The 27,765-nt window shown below is 45.0% G+C and overlaps 3 protein-coding genes, 1 long non-coding RNA gene and 1 pseudogene across 6 annotated transcripts; 1 reads left to right on the top strand and 4 right to left on the bottom strand.

The window, feature by feature from the left end:
• Positions 1-23: 23 nt before the first annotated feature.
• LOC101778462 (disease resistance protein RPS2) lies at positions 24-4,213 on the bottom strand. The gene is made up of 2 exons (XM_004976152.4): positions 3,415-4,213; positions 24-2,402 (listed from the first exon to the last, which is right to left on the bottom strand). The coding sequence occupies exons 1-2, from the start codon at positions 4,036-4,038 to the stop codon at positions 261-263; spliced, it is 2,766 nt and encodes a 921-aa protein (XP_004976209.1). The 5' UTR covers positions 4,039-4,213; the 3' UTR covers positions 24-260.
• A 1,191-nt stretch (positions 4,214-5,404) lies between these two features.
• On the bottom strand, positions 5,405-9,271 carry LOC101776307 (annotated as a pseudogene).
• A 2,901-nt stretch (positions 9,272-12,172) lies between these two features.
• On the top strand, positions 12,173-19,805 carry LOC105914706. Of its 2 annotated transcripts, XR_001164480.3 has the most exons (4): positions 12,173-13,845; positions 13,958-14,058; positions 18,678-18,787; positions 19,282-19,805. It is a non-coding gene; the product is annotated as an uncharacterized LOC105914706 (long non-coding RNA). The 2 variants fall into 2 exon arrangements; XR_002678411.1 differs by having other exon boundaries at positions 18,678-19,805.
• LOC101776705 (disease resistance protein RPS2) lies at positions 14,210-18,685 on the bottom strand. Its single transcript, XM_012847338.3, has 2 exons — positions 17,837-18,685; positions 14,210-17,029 (listed from the first exon to the last, which is right to left on the bottom strand). The coding sequence occupies exons 1-2, from the start codon at positions 18,458-18,460 to the stop codon at positions 14,819-14,821; spliced, it is 2,835 nt and encodes a 944-aa protein (XP_012702792.1). The 5' UTR covers positions 18,461-18,685; the 3' UTR covers positions 14,210-14,818.
• A 2,921-nt stretch (positions 19,806-22,726) lies between the features above and the next one.
• LOC101778861 (casein kinase 1) lies at positions 22,727-27,735 on the bottom strand. Of its 2 annotated transcripts, XM_004976153.2 has the most exons (14): positions 27,202-27,735; positions 27,054-27,094; positions 26,302-26,371; positions 26,067-26,215; positions 25,825-25,920; positions 25,375-25,445; positions 24,558-24,619; positions 24,250-24,313; positions 24,080-24,164; positions 23,833-23,959; positions 23,679-23,752; positions 23,532-23,592; positions 23,335-23,429; positions 22,727-23,247 (listed from the first exon to the last, which is right to left on the bottom strand). In XM_004976153.2, exons 1-14 carry the CDS (start codon positions 27,275-27,277, stop codon positions 22,951-22,953), a joined length of 1,368 nt encoding a protein of 455 aa, XP_004976210.1. In that variant the 5' UTR covers positions 27,278-27,735; the 3' UTR covers positions 22,727-22,950. The 2 variants fall into 2 exon arrangements, with proteins under 2 accessions (XP_004976210.1, XP_022684340.1); XM_022828605.1 differs by having other exon boundaries at positions 23,335-23,592.
• Positions 27,736-27,765: the final 30 nt, after the last annotated feature.

The raw sequence follows: 27,765 nt of genomic DNA on the forward strand, positions 1-27,765 counted from the left end.
CAAGTGATAACACGGCAAAGAAAAAGAGAACCTTTTTCAGATAAGTATACAATTGCAACTTTTACAGCAGCGAATGAATCATATTATGTACAGGTTTATAAACTCAACGATGTACATGTACAGCCTACTTGTATGAATTGAACATCATCTCATCGCATATACATATTCCGAACACTCTGGTCGTGCCAAACTGCCAATGCAGAACGAAGCCTCCTGCCATTGCAAATAATGATCAAGAGCTGTTGGAGACATGGCAACTGTCAGATTGGAATGAAGAGCTTGCTCTCCATGCCCTCCTCGTCCTCCCACTCTAGTTTCTCCCACCACTCAACTGAACCGCACACCTGCTTCAGTTTTCCACAATTATACCTGCTGCTCAGCGGGATGCTCCTCAGATTCGGGCAATCCTCCACCCGGATGGTCTCGAGGCTGGGAAAATCTCTCGGCTTGCAAATACTCCGCAGCTTCTTGACATCTGTCAGTACGATTAATCTCAGTTTAGGGAAGCCATTACGTGTTTTGCCATCGGTTGAATCACTCTTGCACACGCTTTGGCCGTCACTGTTCCACTCATTGGTGCCGTCTTCCTGTTCTCCAGAAGGATGATCTGGCAGTGCCTCTGCCTCCTCACTGTTATCGTCTTCGACAATCTTCAGCATCCCATCACAATGGGTTATGACAAGCCTCTCGAGCATTTCAAGTTTTTGGACCCATGTGATGTCCTTCAACTTGTGGCACATCGAAAGGACCAGTTTGCGGATGTGCTGAAAATGGTGGGGCATTGGTGCAACAATGACGTTCTCCAATGAAGGAAGAACTGAGAGGGTTAGGTGCTCCAGGCCTGAAGACGTCAGCTCAGCGTCGGCAACCAGTGTGTTCAGATCATAGCACGATTCGACATACAGCTCCTCAAGGTGCACTAAATGGTTGAGATCGGAGATTTTGATCGACTGCATTTCTCTGCAGTACTTCAGATTCAGGCGATATGTTGACTTTGCCAAAGGACTAGTCTTGTTCAGTTTCTTCAACACGTCCTCTGCATAAATAGTGATTCCAAGGAACATTAGTGCTTTCAGGGAATCCAGATTCAGGTCGTCGACATCATGAATCCCGTAGTGACTGCGAAAGAGATTAAGCACTCGAAGCTTGAGTAACTTGGAGCAATTGTTCAAGGTATCTTCGAGTGCAACAGTCACACTCAGATCCAGATGCCTCAACTCTTTCAATAACCACAGCCGCTCAGGTAATCTTGTGATGAGTGTATGTGACAAGTTGAGATGCTCCAAAGCAACCAATGTTTCACATTCTGGAAGTGACGTTATTGCAGTGTGAGAAAGATCTAGCACTTTCAAGGAGGGCATAAATTTGAAAAATCCCCAACTCAGCTTGTTCAGATTTGGGTTATTCTGGATCAGCAATGTGGTGAGGCTTCTGCATTTTGGTGAGAAAGAAAGTTCTTTGATGTCATTGGACATGATGGAGATCCTTGTAGCTTCTTTCCACTTTTCTGCTGATGGAGCACTATCCAAAGCCATCCCTGCTTGAACTATAAACTTTTGATCTGTCTTGCTAGCCAACCAAAGCCCCAGATGCCTGATTACATGGTGCATTTTTACCTTTGACGACGTTGAACTACTGGTCTGCAACAAGCATGCTGAAATAAGACTGCGAATTATCTGATAACCCTTTTCAGAATCGTTGAGTAACAAACCTTCAGCCATCCAATAGTCAACCAGTTGTTCCTTGCTGATAGATCCATACTCTGGGAAAAGAGTGGAGTACAGAAAGCACTGCTGTTGGGTCGGTGTGAGACTGTCATAGCTGTATTTCAGCTGAGAGAACATGTCATCCACAACAGGAAAGTTGTCCATATTGGCCTTAATAGCATCCGCAACTGAAATCCAGTCCTTTGGTCCTTCCAAACCTGCCATGGCGGTCCCAATGATATTGAGTGCAAGCGGTAGACCTCCACAACTTTGGAATATTGCTTCCGCATGCTCCCTAACAACACTGTTGGAACTGACTGCCTCACAAGCTTCAGTGCTCAGTTTGCTCAAGAATAGTTTCCAAGCAGAATCCCCATCCAAAACCTGCATCTTAATCAGGCTCCTCTGTGCACCCATCTGGAAGCATACATCTTGGTAACGCGATGTTAGGATCAGCTTGCTTTGTCTATTGGTATCTGGATTTGGTATACCGACATCCTCCAGCCGGAATTTCTTCCTTACATCATCAAGCAACACTACAAATCTTTTCCTGGCCAGTGCCTTTATCAAGAATTTGGCCCGTTTCTCAACAGTCTCTGATTCATTCCATGGCAAATTAAGCCTTTCAGAGATTGTCTGCTGTATCTCCACTGTGTTCAGTGTCTCTGAATTGGACACTTCAATAAAGATAACAACCTGGAATAGTTGATTTAAGGAAAAATATCGCTATTAGTTGCAGTCCAAAGATAAGTCTATAATGTAACTGGAGTGCAACCCCATAAATGCTGATACAGTAGCAGAACCAGATAAATACATACGAAATTCAGTACCCAAAGATCCAAAACGTACTAATACAATTCCCAAGTCCCAGCAAGTTACAAGTGCAGCATTTTTTCAATGTCTTGTAGACGAGGACAGCAATAACAATTAAACAAAAATTTTCAAGCAGCCATTACACTGTAGCAAAGAACACATTATATTGTGTTCAATCTATGATCACCTAGACTTTTGAGACCAGATATATCCATTTATTTGAAAAGAGACCATCAGATACTACGCTAGTTTGATCCAGATTGCGGCACTATAATTCCATCTGAGTTCCAAACTAGCAGGGTAGGATAATAACTCACAGGCTCATTACTGAAGTTAGTGCATAACACCAGGCCCCAAGTTGCTAAAATTCTTGTCAGATCCGTCATACTAATTCATACTCAATTAATTTATTCTCAGTGGCGGTGAATGCTTAGCAACATATTTAGCTTTTATGTAAGTTTGTTGAGGAATTAGCAAAATGGTCATGTATACATATATGATGAATCATGAATGCGCATCTAAAAACAGTTACAATATCTGAAGAATAAGACAGCAATGTATATTTTCTTTTTCTGAAATTGTACTTGTTCAAAATAGTTTTTCAAGGAAACTTAAGCAATGTGGTAAAAGAATCGCGCACATTTGATGCTGTACACGATGACACTACTTTCACCAAAATTGCTTCTGAAGATGCAAAATCTTCAATTTTGAAGTAATACTTTTGAACTACATATTATCTGTACTATACATGTGAGAGACATGTCAAATTTTTCATTTTGCCTGTACAAGAACAACAATATTTTCTAAAGTCTGAAACCGACCTTTGCAGTTTAATGGTAGCCATTCTACATATCAAATATATTACAAAGTCGATTTTGAGGAAGCAGGGTAGTACCTGATAGTTGCGCGCCTTCTTTTCAAGATCGTTGTTGAAGACGCGGAGGAGAGTTGTCTTACCAATGCCTCCTTGACCCCACACACCAATTATGTTCGATTCTCCCTTCTCAAGCAGATCATGAAGCTGCTTCTGCATGCTCTCCAACCCAAAAGTCTCAATTTGGGGTAAGAGGTCAACAACCTCAGGTGGGGGCTTGAACCCAAATTTCTTGAACCCCTTCCCTTCCTCTTTCAGCTTGTTCACCTCGTCTAGCACCTCGACAACATGCTTACCAATTGATGCCCGGCGAGAAGCATGCTGAGTGCACTGGCCGAGGCAAGAGAACTTCATCAAGTTGCCGTAGTCCTCACCGAGAGTGTCCAGGTCCAGCTGCAGCTCCTCGACACGTTTGAGCCACAGCTGCACCTGAGGATCACAGACGTTCAGCTTGTCCTCCTCCACGGTGACCCCTGCCCTGACCGTCGCCCTGACGGCCCGCAGGCTCTCCCGGGCCTTCTCGAGGTCGCTCCAGTTGGCCTTGACGCGAAGGAACGCGGCCACCTCCCGGGTCGCCGCTTCGAGCATGCCTGTGCTTTCCAGGCATTTGTACAGGGGCTCCAGGCAGCTGGTCGCTTCAGCCATTGGGGGGCGGTGGTGAGCGTGTAGCGGGCGAACATGGAATCTGCAGAAAAGCAGAGTTCTTGAACTCGAAGCTTATATAGGAATACGCAGTGCGGAGGCGAGACGCCACGCGGTGCCCGGAATGAATGGGCCAACACGGCAAACGGTTCAGCCCGATGGTAATTGGCACATGTTCGGGGCTCGGGAGAAAATGTCCACGCGCATGTTGCCAGTCGGGTATGGGGCTGTGACTCTGTGAGAAGTCTTCAACTGGGAGGAGAAACCCAGGTTAGGACATGATCCACCAACCCAAGCCGGAGGCAGGAAGCAGAGCACTCCAGGCGAGCCGGTTTCCTCGTTGTTTCTTCAGAAGAAGACCGAAAGCAGAAGCAACGGCAGCCGCGCCGGCCTTGAATAGTGGTGTCTGATCTTGTCCACGGCGACATGGCGGAGATGATCGGGAAGAGGCAAACCGTCAAACACCTTGCGTGCGGCGTTGTTTCCTCCCTGCGCACGGGCGAGTGGGCGCACTTGCCTGGAAGTTCCGCCATGGCTTCTCCGCCCCGCAGGTTCGTGGAACGGCTGATGAGCTGGCACCGGCGGTGCATCTAGATGGGATCCTTTTGCGGTGAGGGCGTGAGGCAGCAGATTCGACTCGTCTCGGAAAGTTGGAGTTCTGTGGCCGATACTTCGCCGGGCCAACTGAGGGAGACGACGACGACCTCGCCATTTGGCAAGCGGCGAAGCGGGGGCGAGGTGTGGGTCCGGGTTGGCAGTGAGGGAGAGATCAGGTTGACCGGCTCGGTCCGGACAGGTGTCAGCCAATGGTTGGCTAACCCACATACTCATCTTTAGCAATTCCAACTCCGTCTCGGCTCGAATTGACCATGGCGGGGGCAGCGGAGGCGGGCAGGCGGCGGCTGGGGGCCCGGCTGGCCGTCGAGAACTTCCGGCACGGTGCGCAGAATCATCCCCCACGTCTTCGGCTACCCCCGACCCCCGCGCCGCCCGGGACCCATAACGGCAAGCTTACCTCCTCTGAACACCCCAACTGTGTTTTTCCATCTCGCTTCTGTCCACCGGACCACCAACATTCAGTGGTTCCATTTGCCGATCTGCGGAGTCTCCACCGGTGGAGGCATAGAATCCTCCAGCGGGGTTGGGTTCCAAGCACGACATCGATGGCTCTGTCCCATTACCAATCAACAATCTTCCGTCGTAGCTAATGTACTACATACTTCACATTTCGTACATCTACAATTTCTATGTACATGTCTACATGATATACGGTTCGTACAGTCTGTAGGTAGAATATATACAGTTTCTATGTACAGACAAATAAGCTCAGACAGAAGCCACTTATTTATGAATCTGAACATCTTGAGCACAAACTATCAGTAATGTGCACTGTATCTGTACAAATATAGATTGAATAGTTTTCATGAGCATGCTACTCTTGATCCTTGATGGGGATGAAATATTTATTCTCCATTGTCTCCTTGCCATTCCACTCTAGCCTTTCCCACCAGTCATATGAACCACAAATCTGCTTTAGTTTTGGACACTCATACATCTGACCCAATGGAAGTGTCCTCAAACGTGGGCAACCCTCTACTCTAATATTTTCTAGGCAAAGGAAGTCTCTTGGGTTGCATATCGCAGTCAACTTTCGTAGGCCAGTTAGCACCAGATACCTCAGTTTCGGGAATTCTTCATGATGCACTTCTCCATTGATCCGGCCGTTTTCAGTCATGTTCTGATAGCTCTTCACATATTCTTTATATGTATCTTCAACCATACCATGTATCTCCTGTTCTTCAGAGACACCATTTATTCTCCCAAATCTCCGGATACCACTCTGCTCAAATCCCCCATTCCTTTCGTCTACCCTGTCACCTGTTTCTTGAACTAGTCGCTCCAATTCATCACAGTGACATATACAAAGCTTCTCAAGTGCTTGCAGCTTCAGAACCCAGGTGATGTTCTGCAAATTATGGCAGTGAGAGATTGTTATCTCTAAGAGGTTGCGAAAGTGGTGAGTTGAAGACCCAATAAGAATAGTTTGGAGGGCAGGAAGTCTAGCAAGGGTGAGAACTTCTATGCAAGGAGCTCTTATCCTGTCGGGCTCAGCATCAAATTGTTTCAAGTCAAGACATGAGTCAACATAGAGTTCTACAAGTTTGCACATATGTGTGAAGTCTGATATGTGGATTGACTTCATTTGTTTACAGTGCTTGAGGCTAAGGCGTTGGGTTGACTTTGCTAGAGGATGTGTCTCTGTAAGCTTCTTTAACACATTTTTTGCATAGATTGTGATCCCAAGAAATTCCAGTTCCCTTAAGGAATCAATATTTAGGTCATTGACATCACGAATCCCATAATTGCTTCGGAAGAGGTTTAGCACTCTTAGCTTGTATAGCTTAGAACAATTGTCAAAGGTCTCCTTCAGCTGCTCAGTAACACTTAAATCTAGATGTATTAGTTTTTTGAGCATCCAGAACTCTTCAGGAAGCCTCTCAATGAGTGTGTGAGACAAATTGAGATACTTGAGCTTAGACAATGTGCTACAGAGAGGAAGTGCTGTAATGCTGGTGCGTGAAAGATCAAGAACTTTCAAACAGTACATGAATGGAAAAAAGTTTCGTTCAGCCTTTCCAAGTTAGGATTATTCTGAACCAGCAATGTTTCAAGATCCTTGCATTCAGGTGACACACTAACGTCCCTCATGTCATTGGACATGAGTGACATCCTTCTGGCTGTTCGCCACTCTCTGCAAGGGACAACCCCAGATGACGAATTATTTGGTGCATTTTCACTTCTATGTCAGATCCACAACTCTCCAATAAGCATGCTGAGAGCAGGCTATTAATTACGCGATGGCCTCTGTTCAAATCTTGTATCAATTCTTCTGCCATCCAGTACTCCACAAGCTGATCCTTGTTAATTGAGCCGTACTCTGGGAAAAGGGTGCAATACAGGAAGCACTGCTTCTGGGTTGGTCTCAACTTATCATAACTGTATTTCAGTTTATGGAACATTTTCGGGATTCCATCCAAGTCCTTGATGTCATGCTTGGTTGCTTGCATTGCCAAACTCCATTCCCTTGGTGATCTTAGCCCTGCCACAGCCCTCCCTATTACCTTGATTGCTAATGGCAGACCACCACAGCTTTGGACGATTGCATCAGCATGCTCTTTTACAACATTGTTGGGACGAGGTGAATCAATAGCTGTAATTGCCTGAGTGCTCAAATTGCTTCGGAAGAGCTCCCATGCTGCTTCTTTCTCTAGATACTCTATCTTGATCAGGCTCTTGGCGTCCATTTGATAGCACACGTCCACAGAACACGATGTGAGAATCAGCTTGCTTGTGCTCTCAGAATCGGGGGTAGGGATCCCGACATCTTCCAGCTGAAAGTCGTTCCAGATATCATCCAGTAAAATCACAAACTTCTTTCTTCTTAGAGCTTTCATTAAGAATCTGGCGCGGATTTCTTCTGCCTCTGTATCATTCCACGGCAACCCAGCGGTCCATAACTGTGCGCTGAATTGCTGTTTTGTTTAGTGTTCCAGAGTTGGATACCTCGATCATGATCACCACCTACAAAAGTTAACATGGCAACAAAAGGGTATTAGGTAGGATACAGTTAGATTGGGAAAGGTAATAGTAAATAATGGATTTACTTGGAGTTATACTTGATTTATGAATAAATTAAATGTAGAAAGTACTTCCATCAAAATAAGCGATATGTTTTTTTATTAAAAAACACTAGGTTGGTTTTTGATAAAAGATATCATGCGTCTAGTTTGTGGATGTGTATTATATGTGCACTTATCCAGCTGCAACATCAGGAATTGCAATTTATGGGTGTGCAATGAGTTATAGGGAATAGTTATCTATTGTTCAATATAAGTTAGAAAATGCTAATCTAACAATAAATTCTGGAAGTAGATATGAATACTTATATGCATCAGTTGGCGTGGAAGCTAAATAAATAACACTAATCATTTATCTAAACAACAAACAGTCAATCTCACCTGCAAGATAACTTTGTCCTAAATTCACAAGAAATAATTTGACCAGCCACGCAATTGCATGGGTCACTCGGCTAGTTTCTCTTAGAAACAGATAAGAATGTTCATCTAATTCTTCATGCATGCATAATAGGGCTAGTGTTGACTAGTTTCTTGTGAGAGAGTTATGTACCTGGTAATCCCTGCCACGCAACTTGAGCTCATTGTTGAAGGTGTTAAGGAGTGTTGTCTTGCCAACGCCTCCAGGGCCACAAACTCCAATGATGCTCACATCAGTGCTTTCAAATGATTTCCACAAATCCCTCAACATTGGTTCGATGCCAAAGGTTTGTGTCCGTGGTCGCTCCTCAACAAAATCTGGCAAACGCTTTGATGCAAATGTTTTGAATTGGTTCCCTTCCTCGATTAGTCCAGCAAGATCCTCCAGCATCTCGACGATATGCTTGCCAAGGCAATATCGTTTTCCAAGGCCCAGAACAGAACGACATAACCCGGAGGACTGCATCAATCGATCAATTTCTTGGTCGGTGGGATCAACTAGGATACTGGCGACCCTTCTCAGCCACAAAATGACTCGTGGATCACACTCATTTAGGTTGTTTATCTCAAGATCAAATTGTCCTCGAACCACCTTCTCAATAGCTTGCAGGTTTTCTATGGCTTTTCTAAGGAGTCTGCGGTTACGCTTAATGCAGGCAAAAGATGAGAAGTGTTTTGCAGTGGCTCCAGGTACACCTGCTTGATTGATGAAGCCACACACAGGCTGCAGAGCAGCACAGATTATGCTAGGATCAGCCATGGAAGTTGTGAGAACATGGAAGGGACAAGTAGTTCAAGAAAGGAGAGGGAGCAGGGAGGTAGGCAACACTTAATTATGCTTCCACAACACGTTTTTCAGTCTTAGTTTCTTCACTCAGTTGAGGTTCCTATCTATTTAAGTGTGGGACCAAGCCACCAAGGCCAGGGAAAAAGGTAGGAAAATACCTTCCAATTTAGATTGCTATGAGATCACCGTCTGAGTCTGACTCGGATACCTTAGCGTACCTTCAACAACGAATATTCATGTTATCCATCTTATCTTGATTGGTCAGAATGGGATTTGCTTCCTGTAGAATTTCTTTCCGTTTCATACAGCCTCGTGAGGCAATTTCGTAGCGGAACCAGCGGGTGTTTCAGAGGTCGGCGGTCCAACCTGTCGAGCTCGCAAGGCTGATTCTGGATGAAGGTCGCAGATGACAACATGGTGTCGACTGTCGAGTAGCCATAGTCACAGTATAGTAGCTTCAGGTTGGAAATGTTGTATCCCCTGTAATATTTTTTTGAAACGAACCTGCCGGCAGGAGAGCTGCCGATTATATTAAAAAGAAGGAATCCAAACTGGATAAATACAATGGATCAAAAATGAAATGACATGAGGCAAAATTGAGCCAGAAGAATAAAATAAAATAAAACAACACTATGAACTCAGTCGCAATCATCATCGCACCATTAGAGCGGAGAGATGTTTCGCTCCCGCCATAATCCACACGGTGGCCTCGTCTTTGATCCTCTCGAAAATCATATTGACAGAGGACTCCTTGCTGTTAAATATTCTCATATCTCTTTCCCTCCGGATTATCCATGTAACTAGCATAATCAAAGTTTGCATGCCTCTCTTAGAGTAGGAATTTACTCCTGCTCTCATCGACCACCAGTGGTGCAGCGTATCGGCCTGTTGCCAAGCCCTCGGGTAGATTGCTGGTGCCGACAACAAGTCCGCCACCATGGCCCAGATTCTTGTTGTAACCCGGCATTCGGCGAAAAGATGTAGCGCTGATTTTTGTGATCTCCGACCACTAGGTAGCTGGATTTGGCCATCCCCATTTCTGAAGTCTGTCAGCAGTCCAAAGGCGATTTTGGATTGCGAGCCAGGAGAAGGTTTTGCAGCTTCTAGGAGCCCATATTTTCCAAATCAAGCCGTCAAAGTTGGTGGATGCCGAACCAATGAACTGTGCGGCGTAAGCGGATTTTGTGGAGTAGTTACCATCTGCAGTAAGCTTCCAAGTGATTTCATCTTGGACACCCAGGCGTAGGGCTACCTGTTGTATGACTTGCCACAGAAGGACGTATTCTCGGAAGTGTTGCACATAGAAACTACTGTGGTGTATGTTGATGTCCCGGATCCAAGTTCGGTTGTGAAGCGCGTCATGTAAACTCCTGTTCTTTCTTTTTGAAATGGAGAAAATACTTGACGCTACGTCCTTTGGGCTTTGGCCTTGGACCCAGGCGCTATTCCAGAAGGAAGTCTTTGCTCCATCGCCTACGACGATGTGTGTACATGCCGCAAATAATTTCCTATCCGTGTTATTACACGGAACCTCGGAGCCTACCCAAAGCTTATCTTTTGCTTTCCACTCGTGCCACAGCCACCTGAGCCTCAGTACTCTTGCAAACTTGTAGATGTTTAAAATACCTACTCCCCCAGTCTTGTCGGTCGGGCGGACCTTTGCTAATTCACTTTGCATTTTCCCCCTATTAATATCGCCGCCCCTGCCCAAAAGAACTTCTAGCGCTTTGCATCAATTTCCTTCATCACCTCTTTGGGGGCCTCCATTGCCGATAGGAGGTATACCGCCTGTGATGTTAATACTGATTTCGTGAGTGCTAGGTGGCCCGCCATAGTCATGTTCCTAGCATTCCACGCAGTGAGTTTGCAGGTCGTCTTGTCTATGACGTATTGGAAGTGTACTCTCTTGAGCCTTGACGTCGTTAGTGGACTTCCAAGATATCGCACCGGAAAGGAAGACCGTGTGACTGGAATGTCTCCAAATATGTCGTCCATATTAAGCCCTTCGCATCTTATAGGCACCATACTAGATTTCTCGAAATTTGTTCTCAACCCCGACACTTCACCAAATCTAGTGAGTAGCTCAGCTAAAGCAATGACATCCTACCTAGTCGGGTTTAGGAAAATAGCCATGTCATCGGCGTACATGGATGTTCAGAAATTGAGGGACCTACCTCGCAGCTTGGATATGAATCCTCTGTCAGTGGCCTGCTCCAGTAAAGCTCGTAGTGGTTCAATTGCAATCACAAAAAGTATCTCCTTGCCGTAGTCCTCTGTTGTGCCTGATGGGGCTGTTTGGGATCCCATTGAGAAGGATCCTAGATGAAGATGTGTAGAATAGAGAGGCGATCCATTTCCGCCAACGAATGAGGAAGCCCAAGCGTTGAAGTAAATCTAGCATATAATCTCATCGCACCGAATCAAACGCTTTGGCGATGTCAAGCTTAAAGAATAGTGCCGGAATTCGTTGTCGATGGTAGCGACGCGCCATGTTCCTGACTGTCATAAAATTATCGTGGATGCTCCTTTGCTTGATGAAAGCCGATTGTGATTGTGATACAATGTTTTTCATGTGCGGGGCCAGCCGCATGGCGAGCACCTTTGTAATAATCTTGATGAATGAGTGTATCAAACTTATCGGTCCGAAGGCTCCAGGCTCTAAGCATTTGGGAAGTTTTCCGTAACTTGTAGTACAGGCGGTGAAAAGGCTCGTGATGAGCACAGGGCTTACTCCAAGCTTCAGTTACTACCTCCTTGAAGCGTGGCAATCTCGTCCAAAACTCTTCGAACCGGAATGTTTTTGGCCGTCGTGGTCCACTTTGATTGGAGAGGAGTAGTGGGCAGTGATCCGAGTGCGATGTTGAAAGTGCATGTAGAGTATGGGAGGCAAATAAGGCGTCACCTTCCGTATTACAGAACACTCGGTCGAGTCGGACAAGCGTCGGATTTTGTTGCTCATTGCTCCATGTGAAGTGGCGGTTCTGAAGTGGAATTTCCTTGAGCTCGCAATCGCTGATCGCCTCTCTAAATAGACTCATCAATCTAGTATTTAGCCTAGAATTGTTCTTAAGTGAAGTTATCTATCTCTGCAAGCTTGGTTTCCTGGAAGCATGCAATGGCGCACGTTGTGTTGGCCACAATCTGGTGAACTACATCCCTACGGGCTTGCTGATTAAGATCCCGCACATTCCAACATAATATATCAACGTCGGGGCCGATCATTTGAAACAGCATGGCGCTTCTCAGTGCTCTTCAGGCCGAGGCATTCTAACCCCTGCTGACGGCCAAAGGACGCACAGAGAGTGTCACAGAGTAACGAAGATGATTTACAAGATGTCAGATGCAACATGTTTTGCAGCTTGAAATTACAACCATAGTGAATAAGTCTTGCAACATATTGAAAGCATACAAGAAGTCTTGCAACACACAGCCGCCATCTTGTCGTGGTCGCACATAGAGTAGCACACAGGGACGTTATCAACATCCTCATGGTCGCACACAGGAGTACTGGGAGAGGAGACAGAAACATGTAAAATGTAGAATGCAGCAGGGTGGCCATCCTGATTAAGCCACAGGTGGATGCCTCCTCCAGCTCACCGGCACCCTCACCGAGCATTGCCGCCATGGAGTTGTCAGCGTCCTCCAACTCTTCATCTTCCAGGTTGAACATTGCCGTCATTGCCGTGATGATGTCCGCCGGCAGCACTCCACTGTACATATCCAGATATTCCTGCAAAGCACGTTCCACCGGCAGAAGATCGTCAAACCAAACAATTTCGTCTTAATGAAATACATGCCCAGATATGTTCTTGGAAAAGAAAAAACAGTATCGTCTTCATCAACTGGGTTCCACGAGCAATCAGATCTCCCCTATTTCCAAGTGCCACCGCTGAGCCTGACGGAGAGGAAAAGCTGAATCTTCAGAGCTCATGGATTTGTTTTCTTCTTCCCCATTGCACAATCGGAGAACTCCTCCGAGGTTCACACGGTAGGCGCAGTGATGGTTGCTGGCATCCTCCCAACCACCCTGCATTCCAGCCGTCTATCCGTTTCCTGCTGCTCCTCTTCATCGACCTCGTCTTCTTCGAGTTGCTGCCGGCGGTTGGCCACCATGATGTCCATTCGCGGCGGTGGTACGGAGCAGCATGGGGTGCGGCGGCGCAAACCCAGAGGAATCGGGGTGCGGAGAAGGAGGTCGAGCGGGAGTCCACTCACGAGGGCAGCCGTCGCCGGACAGGAAAGGGAGCCGCCGCGAGCAACAGCAGGGAGGGAGCGGGGAAGATGGCCGGGGCAAAACCAGGGGCTAATTTCTAAATTTTGGATCGCGATCAATAGTCGCGATCCAATTCAGAGACCTATGTGTAAATATTTGGATCGCGACCAATAGTCGCGATCCAATGTAGGGGTTTTTTGTAAATATTTGGATCGCGGTCAATAATCACGATCCATTTGAGGGGCTCATATGAAAAATCGCAGTCCACGCAGCCTTAGCGTCCGCCGCCGGCGAACTCACCCGCCGGCCGCTGCAGCTCGCCGGCGTGCAGTACAACCCGCCCCTCGTTCATATCCTCTAGCGCAGTGGGACGCTACAATCTCATTCCGCACCACGTTGACGCTCCAATTGGGTTCTCGTTGCAGCGCCAGGCCGCCAGCCGCCAGTTTTGTCCCCGTTGACCATGGCGGCGGGGCGGCGGCAGTGGCGGAGTGCGTGAGGGGCCGTCCAAGGCAAGCCGCATTGCGCACGCCACAAGCCCACAATCCCTGAAGCCATAGCCCGCCTCCAGCCTCCGGCCTCCGTGCCGCCAGGCACCCGTCGCGGCAAGTTTACCCCCTCTCCATATCTGGTGATCTGAACTGCTGTTTCTCCCTCACCTACTCCGTCCACCGCATTTGGTAACTTTGGTGTGGCGATCTACGGAACTTCGTTGGTGGAGGCGCGGGGGCTCCAGCTGGAGGCTGCCTTGCAAGGTCAGTGATCCAAAATACGATTACTTTCGTCAATTACCAATTACCACTTATTCCATCTTAGTATACTGCCACACCAGCAGCGGTTGTTCGATTTGATTGTTTATTTATGCAGATAGTGATTGAACAAAGCGATTGCATGATGCCATGATGGGAGGAGTGGACACATTTGTTCATTGCAAGATAGAGAATGCTGCGCCCATGGAGAACATCACGGTATGGCGTAGATAACCATTCTGTCGAGCTGCTATCCGTATTGTATCTCCAGATGTATCATTGCACACGCTATTTGCTATTTCGAAACAATACAGAAGCTGACCTTTCATTGCTTTTCTAGGATGTTTTATACAGCACAGTAAGAAAGATTAGTGCGCAGCTGCAGTTGATTCTTCCACTAAAGAACAAATTTGCCCACTTAATAAATTTGAGCTACAATAATGGTAATTATGTTTTAGGCCGCTCTTTCTGAATTTTTAGAGGGCAACTGAATGGTTAATCAGCTCAACTGCCACGAAATGCAGGAAGCACTGCATGAATATGAAGGATAAATGCATTGGTATCTGAGCAATTTAACATTTATATAGTTGGCTTGCATACCAAAATAGTACAATGCGCGCACTACATGTAGAATCTGTACAGTTTCTATGTATAAGATATACAGCCTTCTCCTCCTTTTGTAAAATTGCTGAACTAGTGGGTTTAATGACCTTGCAATAAGCTCCTATGAATGAAAATTGGTGGGGACTCTCTCCCCCCCGTTACACCTCAAAAAAAAGATATACAGCCTTTATAGTTTGTTACACTATATAAACTTTCTATGTACAAGATATACAGTCTTTACAGTTTGTATATAATATATACAGTTTCTATGTACATAAACAAATAGGCATATCCAAAAGCTACTTATTTATGACTTTGGACACATAAAGAGAATAAATGAATTTACAGATAGGGTTTAAATAGTTTCATGAGCGTGCTAGTCTCCATCTTTGATGGGGGTGAAATACTTATTTTCCATTATCTCCTTGACATTCCACTCTAGCTTCTCCCACCAGTCATATGAACCACAAATCTGCTTTAGTTTTGGGCAGTCATACATTTGACCCAGTGGAAGTGTTGTCAAACGTGGGCAACCCTCCACTCTAATAATCTCAAGATAAGGGAAGTCTCTTGGATTGCATATCGCCGTTAGCTTCGGCAGGTCTGTCAGGACCATTGTTCTCAGTTTTGGGAAGTCCACATGATGCATGCCCTTGATCCACTCATTCTCCATCTTGTTCTGATAGCCATTTACATGTTGATTATTTGCACCTTCTACCATACCATGTATCTCCTGTTCTTCAGAGAAACCATTTATTCTTCCAGATCTCAGAATTGTGCTGTGCTCAATGCCCCCTCTCCTATTGCCCTCGTTGACTGTTTCTTGAACAACTTGCTCCAATTCGTGGCAATGACAGATAGAAAGCTTCTCAAGTGCATCCAGCTTCAGAACCCAGGTGATGTCAAGCAATTTTTGGCAGTGGGATACTGTTATTTCTAGGAGGTTGCGAAAGTGATGGGGCGAAGATCCAATAAGAATTGTTTGGAGGGCAGGGAGTTTAGCAAGGGTGAGAACTTCCAGGCAAGAAGCTCTTCCCTTGTCAGGGTCAGCAATAAGTTGTATCAAGTCAAGACACGATTCAACATAGAGTTCTCGAAGTTGCACCATATGTGTGAAGTCTGATATTTGGATTGACTGCATTTGTTCACAGTGCCTGAGGCTAAGGCGTTGTGTTGACTTTGCTAGAGGATGTGTATTTGTCAACTTCTTTAACACATCCTCAGCATATATTGTGATCCCAAGGAATTCCAGTTCCCTTAAGGAATCAATGTTCAGGTCATTAACATCACGAATCCCATAGTTGCTTCGGAAGAGGTTTAGCACCCTTAGCTTATATAGCTTGGAACAGTTGTCTAAGGTCTCTTTCAGTGCCTTGGTAACACTTAAATCTAGATGTCTTAGTTTTTTTAGCATCCAGAATTCTTCAGGAAGCCTCTCAATGAATGTGTGAGACAAATTGAGGTACTTAAGCTTTGCCAATGTGCTACAGAAAGGAAGTTCTGTAATCCTGGTGTGTGAAAGATCAAGAACCTTCAAAGAGTACATCGATTGGAAGAAGGTCGGACTCAGCCTATCCAAGCGAGGATTATTCTGGACCAGTAAAGTTACAAGATCCTTGCATTCAGGTGATATACCAAGGTCCCTTATGTCATTGTACATGAGTGATATCCTTCTTGCTGTTCTCCACTCTCTGTGTGGTGGTGCCTTCTCCAAGCTCATTCCAGCCTTCACGACAATCTTTTGCTGCACTGCAAGGAACAATCCCAGATGACGAATAATGTGGTGCATTTTCACCTCTAAATCAGACCCGCAGCTCTCCAATAAACATGCCGAGAGCAGGCGACTAATTATGCGATGGCCTCTGTTGGGATCTTGAGGTATCAATTCTTCTGCCATCCAGTATTCCACAAGGTTATCTTTTCTAATTGAGCCATATTCAGGGAAAAGGGTGCAATACAGGAAGCACTGCTGCTGCTTCGGTGTCAGCTTATCATAACTATATTTCAGCTTATGGAACATTTCTGGTATTCCATCCAAGTCCTTGATGTCATGCTTGGTTGCTTGCATTGCCAAAATCCATTCCTTTGGTGCTGTTAGCCCTGCCACAGCGCTCCCTATTACCTTGAGTGCTAGTGGCAAACCACCACAGCTTTGGACAATTGCATCAGCATATTCTTTTACAACATTGTTGGGGCCAGATGAATCAATGGCTGTAATTGCCTGAGTGCTCAAATTGCTTCGGAAGAGCTCCCATGCTGCTTCTTTTTCTAGGTACTCCATCTTGATCAAGCTCTGTTGAGCTCCCATTTGATAGCACACGTCCACATTACGTGATGTGAGAATCAGCTTGCTTTTGCTATCGGAATCAGGGGTAGGTATCCCAACATCTTCTAGTTGGAATTTGTTCCAGACATCATCCAGTAAAATCACAAACCTTTTTCTGCTCAGTGCTTTCATTAAGAACCTTGCACGAGTTTCCTCTGTTTCTCTGTCATCCCATGGCAACCCAAGGCGGTCTGTGATTGTGCGCTGGATTGCTGTTTTGTTTAGAGTTCCAGAGTTGGACACCTCAATCATGATCACCACCTAGCAGAGTTATTGTACCAACAAAAAAGTATTAGGATATAGTTAAAGTGAAGTTGGTGAATTTCAAGTTGTGGATTTATGGGTATGATGTAAGTAGAGGGAAGAGTTAGTTTGTAGTCAAAAGTTTTCTTTTTTAAAAATGCAAATTTAATTATCTCAACCCATCTGTTACAGATATGGGGGCTAAATAAATAATATTGATCATTTATCTGGAGTTCCAGACTGCAAATGATCAATCTCACTTGCAAATAAGTATTTGTCTTTTTCTTATTTTGGATGCAGTTGAGTTGGATCTTGAAATACTGAAACTGCAAGGCTATAAGTTATAGAGCATATTCTCCCATAATAGTACTTCTACATCTTTTTGAACGAACACTTCTACATCTGAGTTACATGGAATTTACCACATTTTGCCCATTTTTAAAGTTATATATGTTGCCAAGCTTACACAAGACTAGATACTATGAGGAAAAAAACAAGAGGTTCGCCGGTCAACGATGACTTGTGCATGGAAGTCTGAATCTTAACAATTCAAGTGGAAGTCTGAGTCTTAACAATTCAACTAAGGGATTAGAGGCATAGGGCTTTGTGAGAGGAAGATATGAAGTATCACTAATAAAAAAATCAAACTATAAGAGAAAATTAGGATGCACAGTATGAATTTCATTCTAAATCAAAGAAAAATATACTAGCCATGTAATGTGTGGGTCATTCAGCTAGTTTCTGTTAAAACCAGATAAGAATCTTTAGCTAATTGTTCATGCTATATGTAACTGTCGGAAACATTTTTGTGAGAGAGATATTTACCTGGTAATCCCGTCCACATGCCTTGAGCTCATTATTGAAGTTGTTAAGGAGTGTTGTCTTCCCAACGCCACCTGGACCCCACACTCCAATGATGCTCACATCAGTGCTTTCAAATGATTTCCACAAATCCCTCAGCACTTGCTTGATGCCAAAGGTTTGTGTCCGTGGTCGCTCCTCAACAAAATCTGGCAAACGCTTAGATGAAAACGTTTTAAATTGGTTCCCTTCCTCGATAAGCCCAGCAATATCCTCTAGCATCTCAACAATACGCTTGCCAAGATGATATCGTTTTCCAAGGCCCAGAACTGAACGGCATAACCAGGAGGACTGAATCAATCTATCATATTCTTGGTCGATGGAATCAACTCGGACACTGGCTACCCTTGTCAGCCACAAATTGACTCGAGGATCACACTCATCGAGATTGTTGGTCTCGAGATCAACTTGTCCCTGAACCACCTTCCGAATAGCTTGCAGGTCTTCTCTAGCTTTTCTAAGGAGTTTGCGGTTGCGCTTGATGCAGGCGAAAGATGAGAAGCGTTTTGCAGTGGCTGCAGGCACCCCTGTTTCGTTGATAAAGCCACAGATTGGCTGCAAAGCAGCACAGATCATTGGCTCGGGCATGGAAATTGTGGTAGCAGGGAACTGACAGCGAGTAGTCCTGGAAAGAGAGGGAACAGGGAGCTACGGCAATGCTGTTTATGACCCGGAACTATGCTTCCACAACACCCTTTGTGGTCTTCATTAGGCACCTGTCAATTTAAGAGTAGGACCAAGGGCAGGGAAAAAGATGTGAAAATACCTACAAATTTAGCTTCATGTAGCTCACAACTTCGTGCAGTGGCTTGAGTTAGCACGAGACCAGGGGAGCTATTTCGTGGAAGGTGTGGAGGACACAGTTTATCAATTAATAGCAGCCTATCTCCAAGGTTTGCTTGTGATGAGCAACAGGTAAAGTGGATAACTGCAAAGTAATGTTGTATTAGTTTGGGGATAATAGTTGCATTTTTTAATTTTACTAGAAAAATCAAATAGCCTACTAGAATCTGTATGCCTTGAGTCAATGGAAATATGCTCTTCTCATGAGGCAGAACTGCTGTACACGCATCGTACACAGCACTTGATTTAAAAAAAAAATGACGGTTGTGATCAAATGTTGACAAAACTTTCGGGTTTTAATACTTTACATTGAACATCATTTTCCTTACTGAAGGTAATAGTCTTATGGATCTAGTCAGATGCTTTGGGCCTATCACATTTGCCAGCTGAGACATCATGGATATGAGATTGATCACATTGACATACCTGTTAGTTTTAACTTGTAAGACAATAGATATTATCAGAAAAATCATTCCATCTTAAAATAAGTTGATTTTCTATTTGGTGGTATCATACCTACTAAGTAGGTTGCCTTGTTTACTAAGCAAGCTATGTGTTTTGTGCAGGGTAAGTTGACTTGACTGGAGCCATAGTAGGACACGTGGACTAGGGTGGTGAACAATTGCTTTCCTGTATTCTATAGTGTAGTGAAAGCTCTTTGTTTTCCCTCTGTTGCTTCATCGTTTGAAATTCTAGCTGGCTCCTATTTGGCGAAACCCTTTTCTTATTTTGTTCATATGCCAGGTATCAAGAATCACATCCGGACGCGTTTCTTGTTGCCGCAATGCACTGACATTTGCAGTTCAAAAGCTACCTGCAAGCATAGGCTAGCCTAGTCAGTTCTGATTCAGGTACACATCACAGGCTCATAGCATCCATCCATTCATGTACATCTCATTGTACTATCGCTGCCTGCAAGCATTGGCTAGCCTCCTAGTCAGTTCCGATTCAGGTACACATCATAGGCTCTTAGCATCTATCCATTCATGCACTGTCATTGTACTATCTGACTCGTATACATGCCGTGCTAACCATCTGCACCTGATGTTCTCGTATCTTAGTCAGAATGGGATTGCTTGTGACACATTTTTTTTCAATTTATTTCTATTACGAAATTTAGTATCTTGACTTTATGCTTGAGACGCTGTGATGCTACTGCAATTCCTGCCAAATATTGCACTACGTGAATGGAAGAAACAAAGCATGTTCCGTCTCTGTTTTTTCTGAATGTGAGTGCACGGTGACCCCGTCACCAGCTCGTGGACACAACTCCTTGAGCCTCGATGAACGCTCGTCCCAAAAAGACCACGACGCCCAGTGTGCTCCGCCGGTGACGAGCCATACGCAGCAGAAGGTGTGCCGCACCAGCTCCGCCACCGCCAGACATCTACGGCTAACCGGCCGGCGTGCATCCGCCGCTGCACCTGCACATAGCAATGAAATGGCTGGCCCGTGCGCTTTCTGCATGGATGGATCTACTTGCACTGATGCTGCTGTGATCCAGAACCGCGTATTTAGCTACCAAAAATATGTATCCAGTGGACGAATCTACCTGCAGGAGCTGCTTGCTCATGACACCACAATCCTAAACTACGTCAAGAAAGTATTTCAAAAAAAAAAAAACTACGTCAAGCCGTCAAGGAACTGCAGAAACGAAGCGGTGACTAGTTGGCTCAGAACAGCAAATCGGACTCTTACCGCCTCGCACGTCGCATCAGTTTATGTTCTTGGTGTGTTCTGGAGAACATCACCAATCGAAACTGACCTTTATGTTTGAAGTTCCAGGTACTGTGCTCGAGAAACTTCTATGGGATGCAAGAATTTTGGGTACACAAAGCTTGACAATGAAGATCCATTCCCTCCCGACCTACGGAACATAAATGAACACCTATTTTCTTAGGCCATACTATGTGAATACAAATGTAGTAGTAATTCAGAAAATAAATAGCGTAAACGAAGTCAAAGAGAGCATGGATGTGTTCAAGTCATTTGCCATCTACTCCCTCCATCCCAAATTACTATTCGTTTTGACTTTTCTAGATACATAGTTTTTTATATGCACCTAGATATATATTATATCTAGAAACGTAGCAAAAGCTATATACTTAGAAAAGCCAAAACGAATAGTAATTTGAAACAGAGGGAGTATCTTGCTTACGGCCTTCCATAGATAGAAGCAGCCAAAATCATGGATCAAAGCATCCGGAAGTAGAATTGAACTCTCTCTTTTTTAAAATAAGAATGGAACTCTTTGAGACACGATTTACATACTGCTAACACCTTTTTCAAAATAGCGTGACGTTAAATAATGTCCCAGTGGCATAGGTTGATATGAAGCTGAGTAAACAATGTTACTCAATATTACAAGTTCAAATAATTAACAAGTTTTATCTTTCAGCTGAAACCAAGCAAACACAAAATCGTAGCCTTCAGCTCCTCTCTTGTTCCAGGTGCCATTACTGACAAAGGAGAAATACTGAATCTTCAGAGCTGTAACATTCTTCGTCAGCTGGTTCTTGCACAGGAAAATTTCACTGCAAGATTTTTTCCCCAGCTCAGCGCCTCAGCCGACGAGATCCTTTAGGCTTGTGCAACTTCTCCTAGCACTCACTCAGAGACCCTTCTGCTCCAACTCCAAATACAGATATGTCAATGTCAATCGCCGCCTGGCCGGCAAGACCAGTGCATCCTGAGAGGAAACCAGAAAGCCACTACTCTGCGGCGACGGCCAATCGATCTGGTAAGAATGGCCTCCGATGTGTTCCCGACGATGTCCATCCGCGTCGCGGCGGTGGTACGAAGAGGGACCCCGGCGGCGGAAACCGAGGTATAGGGGACGGGGGAGTATGATCGCATTCGCGAGGGCGAGGCTGCCGTCGCCATCGCCGCCGCCGGACGGGGAACGAGGCGTCCTAAAGTTCCTCCACCAAATTGTAATATGCAACGAGGGGCCAATAGTCGCGATCCAATTTAGGAGGTTATTTGTAAATATTCGGATCCAATTTAGGGGGTCTTTTGTAAATTGTTTTGGGGTCCTTTTGTAAAATTATCATTGAACTTGCTCACTGTCGCGAGCTTCTCCCCACGTTGCCGCGGCGGCGCGGCCGCCCTGGCGTCCGCCGCCCCGCTCGGAGAGCTCTCCCGCCGGCTGCAGCTCTCCGATGACGTGTGTCCTCCGCCACCAATCGTCGGTCTCCGCCAGATCAGGGGAAGGATCCATCTCCGCAAGCACAACGTCGACCTCGTCGCGCTTCCTCCGGGACCTTCCGCCTCTGCTCGATGTTCAGCGGTTCAGCCATGGCGACGGGGTAGGAGGAACGGAGGAAGCAGCTGGGACTGGGATACATAACGGCCTTCGAGCGTCTTGCAGCCATCAGCACTCGACCGTGGGGTACCTCGCGTGACGCGCGTGCGCGGCTGGAGGTCCAAGAAGAGGCTAAAGCCTGAAGGCAAGCTGAGTTGAGGTGGATGAATCTACCATGATTCGGATCATCTTGTGTAGTTGTGTTATTTAGAAAAAGCAACCACAATACAGATGACTCTGGAGCTGCTGCTCAAGACACCACAATTCTGATATAAAAAAAAGGATACCGCAATTCTGAACTACGTCTAGAAACTGCAGAAACGAAGCAGCGATTAGTTGGGTCAGAACAGCGAATGAGTCTCTTACAGCCTCGCATGTCGCATCAGTGAATCTACAAGACTTTAAAGTGCTTGGTGAGTTGGTGCGTTCCAGAAAACATCAACAATCGCAAAATTTTACCTATACCATGTTTGAAGTTCCAACTTCCAAGTACTGAGCTCGAGAAACTGCGTATGGAGTGAATTTCAAGTACGCAGAAATTTTGATAGTAAACATCCCCCCAAGTACGGGGAATGAATGAACACCTATTTGCTTAGGCCATAGCCATACCATGTATAAATATAAATGTACCGTAACAAAATTGCTGGTGTACCATGGCGACGATTGTCCCATTGTCCATTCTCTTGTACGGACGAATCGACATACAGTGATGTAGAACAGCATGCTTAGCTGCTTAACTCTTCTATTAGATTGGAGCAGCACAGCTCTGGGAAAATAATCTCATAAGTTAAATAATCTCTTTTATTTCGAAAAAGAATATTTTCAGCATACAATCCTGGGGCTGCCTGCTCATAAGTCATTACACCACCCCAGCACTCCGTCCTCATCTTCCAGCGTCAAGACTCGAGACCCTAGCCCATTTCGCAAGTTCTTATTTTCTCCTGTCAACGCCGATTGAGAGCAGCTCGAAGTTCCTGACAGCGTCATCATGTGAAGACCTACCGATTTTTGATAAAGACGAGGACCTGATCTCAGCTCCTCCCAAATGGTGCGCCCTTTGGGCAGTAGCTGATGGGCGGCTGCTGCTACTCGAGACTATGCGGCCCGTGCGGTTTGGGTCACTTGGATCTCCAGAGGAGCTTGGCTTGCTTGATGAAAGGATGGCTCTTCTTGATGTGCTTCCATTGCGTGATGATGATGCTGGCCTTGTTTTATCAGAATCAACAGCCTACAGGACACAAGGTGTGGCGGCGGTAAGATCCTCCCTGATCACTGTAGAAATGATTAGCTGGTAAAGAACAGCAAAACTTCTTACCGCCTTGGATGGCATCAAGGACTCTAGAAGACTTTTGTGCTTGGTGTGTTCTCTATTGTGACCAGAACCGGATCCAGTTCTAAACAAAGCTTCAGCTGCAGAAAATAATCTGTCAGGGATGTCGTGTGCCAGTTGTTGATACAAAAGTTTTAGGTAGCAAATTTCACCGAATGATTTCCTGCTAAAAGATTTAATACCTGCAGTTCTCTCAGTCCGTTCTGCAGAAGGGCCTGCCAACCCACTTGCCTTGCCGCTAGACTAGTTGCCAAGAACAAATGCAAAATGTCAGCACAGTGAAAACCCTATTGCTTAATTAATGGCTGGGAAAATGAATACATGCGTACCTGAAGTTTGCTTTTATCTCTAAATTGAGGATACTTCATAATGGTCCAGTCAAATACATAATCTAGTTGGTACCCTGCATGTATCCAGAACAAGCCACATCAAAAATACAGGCACAAGGAGCATCAATTATACATTTCTAATGTTTAACCATACCTTCGCGGATAAATAAGTCACGGAAGACTCTCCTCAAATAGGAATAATCCGGTTTATCTTCAAATCGTAGGGATCGACAGTAATGGAAGTATGCAGTAAACTCTGTTGGATATGATTTACAGAGGACCTGTTCAAAAATTTGGCATGTTATTGTTATGAACAATTGGTGCAATATTTTGTTCGAACAGCATAGTAAGTGATGGGATCATGGGGATTGCGCTGTCCCTTGATCTAAAGAATCAAGTACCTCAACTGGCGTTAGCATTTTCTTTTCACTGATTCTATCATATTTTTGCTTCTTTGTGCCAGCTTTCAGACCTTGCCAAGGAAGACTGGGGGAGTCCAAGATGATGAAAGAAAATTTAAAATGTGCAAAAGAAAACTACAAGAAATTCTAGAAGAGAGCATATATCTCACCTTCCTCTTAAGAAATACATCAGCACATAACCAAGAGATTCCAGATCATCTCTCCTGCTTTGTTCTGAAAGGAACCAAGAACGATTAACCCAAATTCATCTATCAAGGCTTCCAGATTTGCTGAGGAATAGTCTGCAGCTGATTGACCTCAAGTTCAAGGTAAAGTATAATGTTTCAGGTTTTCAAGAGTTTACATTGTTCACAATATTTGTCTTCCCTGTTTCTTTTGGCCCATGGGTTCTATCATTAAATGTTCAGATACTGATGATAGAGTAGTACATATATGTATTTACAAGCTATAAACTCACCTACTCCAAGATGGGTATTTACACTGGCATATCGCGCAGTCCCTGTGAGATTTTTGTTTTCCCTGTGGCATGATGAAGCAAATGTATTAGATTTTTATATGATAATACACATGAAGCATGGCTAGAAGCTTAGAATCAAAAGATTGAATCTCTCAGAAGAAATTAGCAGCAGAAGTTTTCATGTAAAAAATGAAAAGTTGGTGCTGATCCGTGCAGCAATGTTTACAATGTTTAACGTCGGATCCTTACTATTATTATTAATAATTTCCTACACGCATGTGTTTGAGATACCATTGGCACTGGGCAGCCCCTGGCCTGCAAACTATGTCAGCCAGTAGCAAAGCAGAATAGCCAATGTAGACATGGACAAGGATAGAATATATTGGAGCTTGGTGAGATGGTGATTCATGCTGCTTATATGAACCAACTCCACCACTTTGGTGAAAAAAGTGTGCAAAAAGGATTCCTATCAAGCCAGGTACCAGGTTAACCCTTTAGAAATAGAGTGACCAAATTTAACCCAGGAACAAAAGTACAATTAACCTAAAATTTCAATTTCAGGTAGGTTCAGAAACAAGAACCTAGTCATGTAATAAACTGTTGTTGTTGCATCACAATACACCACAAAAACTTTACATTATGTGTAAACTATGTCAAAATGACAATGGTATAAAAAAACATCGAGGAAAGTCAGACTAGGAACACTAAACTATGACTATGATATCTAATTGAGATGGTACACTTGAACAACCTCCAACTTCAAGGTGCTGAGATAGGAGTTCCTTTGTAACTTTTGCAGGCATAGATTCTCCTTTACCTGTATGGTATGTGCTTATGACTTTGGAGGTCTCGGTACTTTTTCGCAAGGCCATAGTCGATGACAAATACCTGTGGAGAGTGCTCAACTGTTTTTAGATGGTAACTTTGCCAGAAAACTAAGTCATCTCTCTATCTATGGGTACACAACATTGTACAATTTCAGAAAACTAATGATCATTTCTCTCAAAAGCATATAATCACCCCTAGTACTTGATATAATTGTTACACTACAAAATAGTTATTAATGAGAAACATGGCTGGTTACATCATTCAACTTCACCATTATCATTTGACATCAAATAGTAGGATTCTTAAATAATGTACACTTGGTCATTCTAAAGCGTCTCATATTCAAAACATTTTGATTTCTCATTGCTCAATTTGGTAAACACAGTGCTTTCAATAGGAAAACTGATTATTAGTGAGGTTTAGCAAAAGTAGCACAAACCTGGTTTGCTTTACGTCCTAAACCCATGAGGAAATTATCAGGCTTGATATCACGATGTAGAAACCCCTTTGTGTGCATATACTCAACTCTACTGATCTGTATCCAACACCAAGAAAGTATGTAACTTTTGCTTGCAAAGACCAATCAGATGCGAAGCGAAGAACTTATTAGCATTATATCAAATGTGGTTTCAAGAACCAAAACAAGCACAAGAACAATATACAACTGTAAGATAGACTCACCATCTGATCAGCAAGCATTAGTACAGTTTTGAGGGAGAACTTTCTGCTGCAGTAATTAAATAAGTCCTCCAAACTTGGACCAAGCAGGTCAATCACCATGACATTGTACTCCCCCTCTACCCCAAACCACTTCAGATGTGGGATCCCAGCTTCAAATCAGAGCAGAAAAGAAACAGATCAGTAAAGTACCAGTGTAATTGGAATAACCAACTTCATCTACTGTGGTTGTACTTACTTCCACCCTGCAAAAGCATGTACAGTTTTGATTCATAGTGAAGCTGCGGATGCCGTGATTTCACTGATTCCTAATAAGAAGTTATACACACACAAAATAAGGTGATCAGGCAGTAACTAAGGCTGGCAAACAATATCAATGCTAACAAATCAAATTCTTCTGAAAATGATTAAGCACCTAGCAATTACAAGATATACCAAATATATTGTGCCAGACGTATTTATCATATGCTACTGTTGATATTAATGCCTCCGAGCAGCATTCATCGTCAGTTAGCACACTAATCCAATTTAGGATAGATAGAGAAAACAGAACTCCACAGAAACTAAATCTAACTTTTAGAATCATCAATCAGAACAAACAAAAGATTGATGTCCCACGGCTGCTTTTCAGCACTGAAACTGTCACTTCAAAGGAGAACTACAGGGTCATTGACTCAGATGAGCAATCCTATCTCCAGAACAAAACTGTGCGCTAGAAATGATTCATTTCACAATGATGAAGATTGCTTCCAGAAGCCCAATGGTCCCACTGTTGACGATTCTGTAGCAAGACCCATAGACAATGTTGGATCACGTCATTTGTGTACATGAAACTCTGTGTTGTAATTGCCCAGCTCCTTATACACCATAATGCTTGCAACGTGATGTAGCAACGATTAGGCTAACTACAGATACAAATTACTCCAACTGGAGTTTAACTCCTAACTCTGAAGTGGACACTAGAATAACGGGAAGTTGTTCGTGGCATACCAGTTTGACGGCCACCTCTTCACCATTCTGCACGTTCACGGCTGCAACCAAACCAAGCAAGCACTGTCAGAAGCATGCACACACCAGAGCACTGCCGGAGACAAAGGAAACGCAAGCAACCAACGACCCGTCACGGGACAGGACTCACCGAGGTAGAGCTCCCCGAAGGAGCCGCTCCCGATCTTCTTCCCGAGCTTGAACTTCCCCCCGACCACCTGCTCCATCCCGCCAGTCAAACGAGCGCTACACTACACCCACCACCAGAGCTCCCCACCGACAGAAGTTCCGCTCGCGCCCCCGCACCTTCCACGCCCAGATCCCAGCCGCGCGCCTCAAGCAGCCCCGCGGACCGACCGCATTGCCCCGGCACCGCTGGCCTCGATCGGACCGCACCGAAAGCGACCGCCGAACCGACGAGCCCCCGAGCCGAGTGGCGGCGAGGGAACCGCCGCCGCCGCAACGCGCGAGTCGAGTCAACCTCCCGCCGGGGACGTAGGCGGAGCCGATCGCGGGGGGAAGGCCGGCCGGCGAGCGGGCCTGGGGATTCGCGGGGGAGAGATCCGGGGCGGGGAGGTTCCTCGTCTGGATTAAATTAACCGGAGAATTTTTTGGAAGCGGAGGCGAGTTAAAGAGGTGTGTCGGGGGGAGGAGGAAGACGGGGGCGCGGCGCGGGGAAGGTGGGAATTGGGAAATGGAGGCGAGCGAGAGGATA

The sequence above is a fragment of the Setaria italica genome, chromosome VII (genome assembly GCF_000263155.2).
Source record: "Setaria italica strain Yugu1 chromosome VII, Setaria_italica_v2.0, whole genome shotgun sequence".
NCBI lineage: Eukaryota > Viridiplantae > Streptophyta > Magnoliopsida > Poales > Poaceae > Setaria > Setaria italica.

Bases quoted from the DNA above. Each gene is read 5' to 3' on its own strand.
- LOC101778462 (XM_004976152.4), bottom strand. From the start codon at position 4,038: ATGGCTGAAGCGACCAGCTGCCTGGAGCCCCTGTACAAATGCCTGGAA. The intron at 2,403-3,414 runs GTACTACCCTGC...CAACTATTCCAG, and splicing joins AGAAGGCGCGCAACTATCAG to GTTGTTATCTTTATTGAAGT.
- LOC101776705 (XM_012847338.3), bottom strand. From the start codon at position 18,460: ATGCCCGAGCCAATGATCTGTGCTGCTTTGCAGCCAATCTGTGGCTTT. The intron at 17,030-17,836 runs GTAAATATCTCT...TAACTCTGCTAG, and splicing joins CATGTGGACGGGATTACCAG to GTGGTGATCATGATTGAGGT.
- LOC101778861 (XM_022828605.1), bottom strand. From the start codon at position 27,277: ATGGAGCAGGTGGTCGGGGGGAAGTTCAAGCTCGGGAAGAAGATCGGG. The intron at 23,960-24,079 runs GTACTTGATTCT...ATTTTTGAACAG, and splicing joins AAATGCTAACGCCAGTTGAG to GTCCTCTGTAAATCATATCC. The intron at 23,593-23,678 runs GTACGCATGTAT...CTTGGCAACTAG, and splicing joins GAGATAAAAGCAAACTTCAG to TCTAGCGGCAAGGCAAGTGG.